The 5721-nt window shown below is 45.5% G+C and overlaps 1 protein-coding gene across 1 annotated transcript in view; it reads right to left on the reverse strand.

Moving 5' to 3' along the window:
• Positions 1 to 316: 316 nt before the first annotated feature.
• LOC118234929 (GDNF family receptor alpha-4-like) overlaps positions 317 to 5721 on the reverse strand; it is a 23383-nt gene continuing 17978 nt past the window's right edge. Inside the window, exons 5-8 of the mRNA XM_035431809.1 lie at positions 4460 to 4569; positions 3568 to 3702; positions 2314 to 2444; positions 317 to 554 (exon numbers count right to left, since the gene is read on the reverse strand). Coding sequence (XP_035287700.1) covers positions 381 to 554; positions 2314 to 2444; positions 3568 to 3702; positions 4460 to 4569 — 550 coding nt within the window. The 3' untranslated portion in view covers positions 317 to 380. The remainder of the gene's footprint in view (positions 555 to 2313; positions 2445 to 3567; positions 3703 to 4459; positions 4570 to 5721) is intronic.

Consider the following 5721-nt stretch of genomic DNA (forward strand, 5'->3'; position numbering starts at 1 on the left):
TTCTGTCACACTGATTTACCCAGGTGCTGCTTAGCTATGCATCCACCAATTAGCTCATTCATGTGCCACTTTTTTGGCCTAGTAAGATTATTATTCCACAGCCTTACTTATGAGAGTAGAAGGTGGGTGGGTGCGTTCACCTATGATTATTTACAAAAACTTCTTAAACAAAAACAGAAAACAGGAGGAGAGAAGCCATCTTGTTCCTCTTCTTTAATCTTTCGCTACTCCTTCCTCTCTGTCTTCTCCATCTCTCCATCTCCATCTCTCCACTCCTGTTGTATCTGTTTGAATGTGCAAGTTAGTGATTATGTGAGTGAGTAGGTTTATATTTTGGGGGGGGGGGGGTGTTGGGTTGTGCAGGGACCTCTCCTCCCCCCTCACCCCCAGCTCAGTGGGACGGTGAGCAGTAGCGGGACGAGCAGAGATCTGGGGGGGGCTGGCATCCCCTCACAGCCCGCCCGGACTCCAGACCGCAGGTTGGACTCTTTCTCGGAGTAGTTCGGGATGACGTTGAACTCCCTTCCGTCTTCTTCCTCCTCAGGGTCTTCCACCTAGGAGAGCACCAAGAGCAAAAAACAGCCTCTTTGCTTCACGTCAGATCTCATGAGTAACTTCTTCACTGGCCATCTAGTGGTAAAACGGTGGAACTGTTGATACTTTACGGGAGCTGCTCGCTGAGTGAATGAGTGAGATGTGAGGGTGTGTGACTGGGTCTGAGTGTGAGTGTATGAGCAAGTGGGTGAGAGCGTAAGGGTTTTGGTGTGGGAAAGACAGACAGTGACAGCGAGTGAGTGAGTGAGTGAGTGACTGTGTGAGCAAGTGAGTGAGTGAGTGAATGCATAAGTGAGTGAGAGATTGACTGCATGAGTGAGTGAGTGACTACTGTTTCTAGAGTGGATGGTTTGCAGATAAAAAGGAAGAGATATTAGATAGAAAGAAAAGAGGTTAGGACAGTTTGAGCAGAGATATCAACAGGCATCAACAACATGAGTGAAAAGAGATAAGCTATGGCAGAGAGGTGGAGAGGAAAACAGATGTAAAAAATGAAAGAGGGATAAGGGTGTGGGCGAGAGATGGAGGCATAACGAAGGAGTGAATGAATGACGTGGAGATTTACAGAAAGAGGGAGACAGATGGGTATAAATACATGAATATTAACACCAGCTGACTGATACACTGCCTACTGCAAACATCTCTCACTTAAAATGAGAGAGAGCAGGGGAGAGAGAATTTGAATTTTGGAAAGAATTTTATTGAGCAGTCGTCACCCATTTAATCAACACAACAAAACCAGGAAAGCTGAGAGAGAGAGAGAGAGAGAGAGAGAGAGAGAGAGAGAGAGAGAGAGAGAGAGAGAGGGAGAGAGAGAGAGAGAGAGAGAGAGAGAGAGAGAGAGGGGGAAGGAGAGAGAGAGAGAGAGAGAGAGATTTCTGAGATTTAAAAACCCTTTTATTGGGACATCGTTCAACCACAGAAATTACTGTACTTCAAAATAAAAATAATAGACAATCAACTTAAAGAGAAAAACTATCAAAAAAACTAACCACAGGCAGAAAAGAGAGAATAGATAGAGAAAAGAGACAGAGAGAGAGAGAGAGAGAATGGGAGAGAGAGAGAGAGAGAGAATGAGAGTGTGTGTGTGTGTGTGTAAAGGAGGTAAAGACATGACATTTAGAGGAATTTGTGTAATCTCACACTAGCCTGTGGAATCTCCTCAAATGTGGGGTGGAATCTGAGATCAGCAGTGTCAGATAAGAAGTCCATCCAGCGCTAGTGCACTCTTGGGCTCTCAGCTGCTTTTCGTTCAGCGGAGCTCAAATAATGAGATTCGATTGAGCTGTGAGCTGAATTCTGCTCTGGGTTTGACGCCATCTGACAACTCTCTGATTTACGCTTTCTGAGTGCTCTTGGAGACGTGTAAAAAGACAAAAAAAATAATGGTGTTTCTTCAAATAATTTTCAAACCCTTGCACCTCTTCGACCAATCTTTAAAACACAGATTGTCTTTCTGCTTAATTAAGACCATTTTGTATTCCAATTAATTAATTAATCACGGAAAGGAAGACAAGGGTGCAGATGTTTTTGGTCAACGGGCTGTGATTAGCACATTAAACTAAAGATCGGTGGCCAATCGCTGCTAATTACCTCACTGATTAATGGAGGTTTAAGTGCAACCGAACTATGGGTCCCTCAGGGCTGAGATCAGGAGCCCCGGTTTGAGGCACTGGTCCAGGTCAGTGGTGTGTGACTCCGTGTTCAGTGATTCTGTGTTCAGTGTGCTCTGTTTAGAGTGGGAGAGGGCGTGCTCACAGTGCTCAGGTCAGGCAGAACGTTGTCGTCCGGGTCGCCCTGCTGGATTTTGGGGGAGGGGCGCGGCGATGCGGGTGGGGTGTTCTCCTCGGGGCGAAGGGACAAGCTCCCAAATGCGCTGATGGCGTTCCCTGTGTAGGGGAGGGACATAGACGCGTGTGAGATCTTTCCCCCAATGCAAAAAATCACAGATGTTGTGCAGGTAAAATTTCACCTTCTAAATCTTTTCTCTTCATTTTCTCCCCAGTTTGGAACACCTAATAACGCTGACACTGCCACGCTCATCACAGTGTCATTGTATTGTTTTCTACTGATAAACAGTGATATTTATAACCTACCGGTATAATTAGTCATGTTCGTGCTCATTACCACACAAATGCTGAACTCTGGGGGCCCTAGTGTGTGTGGGTGTGTGTGGATATGCACAGAGTAATTACACGCTAAACAGTCACAAGACCTAAGACATGCCTGACATTTTTAAAAATGTGACGTCCTTTGTTGTTAAAGACAATGATGTCTGTGCATGCATGAGTCCCTGTTTGAGCATGCCTATGGACATGCATGCGTGAGCGTTAATGTGCGGATATGCATGTAAATGGTAAATGGACTGCATTTATATAGCACTTTACAATTGATGCCTCTCATTCACCCATTCACACACACACTCACACACCAACGGTGAAAGGCTGCCATGCAAGGTACCAATCAGCTCGTTGGGAGCGATTAGGGGTTAGGTGTCTTGCTCAGGGACACTTTGACACGCCCAGGGTGGGGGATCAAACCGGCAACCCTCCGACTGCCAGACAACCCCTCTTACCTCCTGAGCCATGTGCATGCCTGAGCGTCAGCGTACAGATATGCATGTACATGCATTTGCATCAGTGTGTGGATATGCATGTGCATGCATGAGCATCAGTGTACAGATATGCATGCGTGAGCGTCAATGTACAGATATGCATGTGCATACGTGAGCGTCAGTGTGCGGATATGCATGCTTGAGCGTCAGTGTGCGGACATGCATGTGCCTGCGTGAGCGTCAGTGTACAGATATGCACGTGCATGCGTGAGCGTCAGTGTGCACATATGCATGTGCATGCTTGAGCGTCAGTGTGCAAATATGCATGCGCCTGCATGAGTGTCAGTGTGCATATATGGATGCGCCTGCGGGGGCATCAGTGAGCGGACATGCATGTGCATGCGTAAACGTCAGTGTGCGGCTATGCATGCGCCTGTGTGAGCGCAGGTCTGACTCACGCAGGCAGCCGTTGCTGCTGAAGGCCTCCAGGATGCGCAGACAGTCCCTCCACTGGTTCCCACTGCCCTCGCAGCTGCACCACTGAGACACCTCCACACTGCTGTTGCTCACATAGTTCGGAGTCATGATGGTGCCTGTGAGGAGGGGGAGGAACCTGAGCTCTGTGTCTCTCTTTCTCTCTCCCTATCCAATGCTCTCACCCTCTCTCAAATTCAAAATGCTTTATTGGCATGACAAGATATTTCTAATATTGCCCAGAAACATAAATCTAGACAAACGGTGTACAGACAAATATAGGCCTATCCTAACATACTCACTGGTTTTCTCTCTGTTTATGGCAAGCTGTTACGTAGTTTGCGGCTAGTCCAATACATTTTCTGTGTTCCCGTAATAAATAGGGAAGCTTTTGGTGATAATTTAAAGTTTCAAATTCTGGGCACATTTTTATGAATTTTGGGTAGAAATTCTGCCTATGGTCCTGGTAAGTTCCACATGTTGTGAGGTACTGTAGCTCTGTCTCCAATGTCTCTCTCTCTTTCAATTTCAATTTCAGTTTGCTTAATTGGCAGGACAGCTACAGTCATACTGCCAAAGCAACACGCAGAACATACAGGAATATGGAAACCATATATGCAACGTGTAAAATCATGATAATGAGTATTACAAACATATTAAAAGTTATTACTGGTCAATATTTGTATAAGTATGGCACTTCCTCTCTCTCTCTCTCGCTGTCTCTCTCTTCACCTTGGCCTTCCTCAGCCCCTTATGTCCTCTGTTTCATCCCTCTGTCCTGTTTGCCCCTTTTCTTCACCTGCAGACCCAGGTGACCCGCCCCTCATCTTAGCCCCGCCTCCCTCCACTCAGCCCCGCCCCCACTCTGTGCCTCACCAATGAGGCCAGCGTAGGCCTTCAGACAGGCAGCTCCATTCTCCCTCAGGCAGCCAGACGCAGACAGGGGGGACGGGTGGCAGTTATACTGGAAATCAGCCAGTCTGGATCTGCAACACACACACACACACACACACACACAGGCCTCAGGATACACATCAGAAGAACAAATGGACATTCATGTACACATGTGCAAGCACACGCACACACACAGACACACATACACACACATGCATATGGGCAGAACAGACAGACTTGGACCTCACACACATACACACAGTCACATACAAAACAGACAAACACATACACACACAAGTACACACACACACACACTCACACACACACGCACACACACACACACACACACACACACACACACACACATATGCATACAGCATAATCAGACAACACCCGGGTAGCATCCACCATCTCACTGTTTTAAGAGGATGCATACAACCACTGCAATGTAGATATCGATCACCACGTCTGCAGCCGTATCGGAATGACAACATTCAGGAAAAGGTCGCCATAAAGATGAGAAACGACTCTTCACGTCAATATTAATAGTCCTCCAGTAAAACGAGAGGTCCACTGCCCAACGCACATATTTCCGATTCTGTTGACTATCTTGTCGTCGCAAGACTAATAATGTCCAATTACAGCCTTCACAGGAGTCAGATTTTACAGATTACCCTCCTCTAACGCAGTCGCTGCAATTTGCAGCACGACCTATTCGTCTGGATCACCATTATTATCTTCGTCCCAATACATTACTTATGCCGCATAGCAACTCATACCAAAGCGCTCCAGATTAAACCTTCCCCCCCAGCACAGAACTGAGTGAATTACCACATTCTGAAGACTTTTATTCTTCATTTTTTTGACTCATCCTATTATCTTGCATAATGGGGAAATACAAAGGGCATTAGGCATGCATTGCAGAACACGGCCATTTAAATGAATGATTCTGTTCAGCTTAAACAAATACTGAAAGGAACAATCATAAAAATAAAAAAAACTATCACATCCTGAATTATTTTATATTCACTGTACCATTAATTTGAGTTGTTGTTTTAAGGTAGGACATATTACAGACTCCATAATGCAGTTTTCTGTCTCAAGTATTGGGAGAATAGGACAACTTTGTTTTAGTCCGATACTCGTAATGCTATAGCTTCTAATGTAGCTTAATCCCTTCCATGGATTGGAAAGGTGTATTCATTCAAAACAGAATAATTTATAAATCAATAAAATAAATAAAA

Source organism: Anguilla anguilla, chromosome 9 (assembly GCF_013347855.1).
Source record: "Anguilla anguilla isolate fAngAng1 chromosome 9, fAngAng1.pri, whole genome shotgun sequence".
Lineage (NCBI taxonomy): Eukaryota > Metazoa > Chordata > Actinopteri > Anguilliformes > Anguillidae > Anguilla > Anguilla anguilla.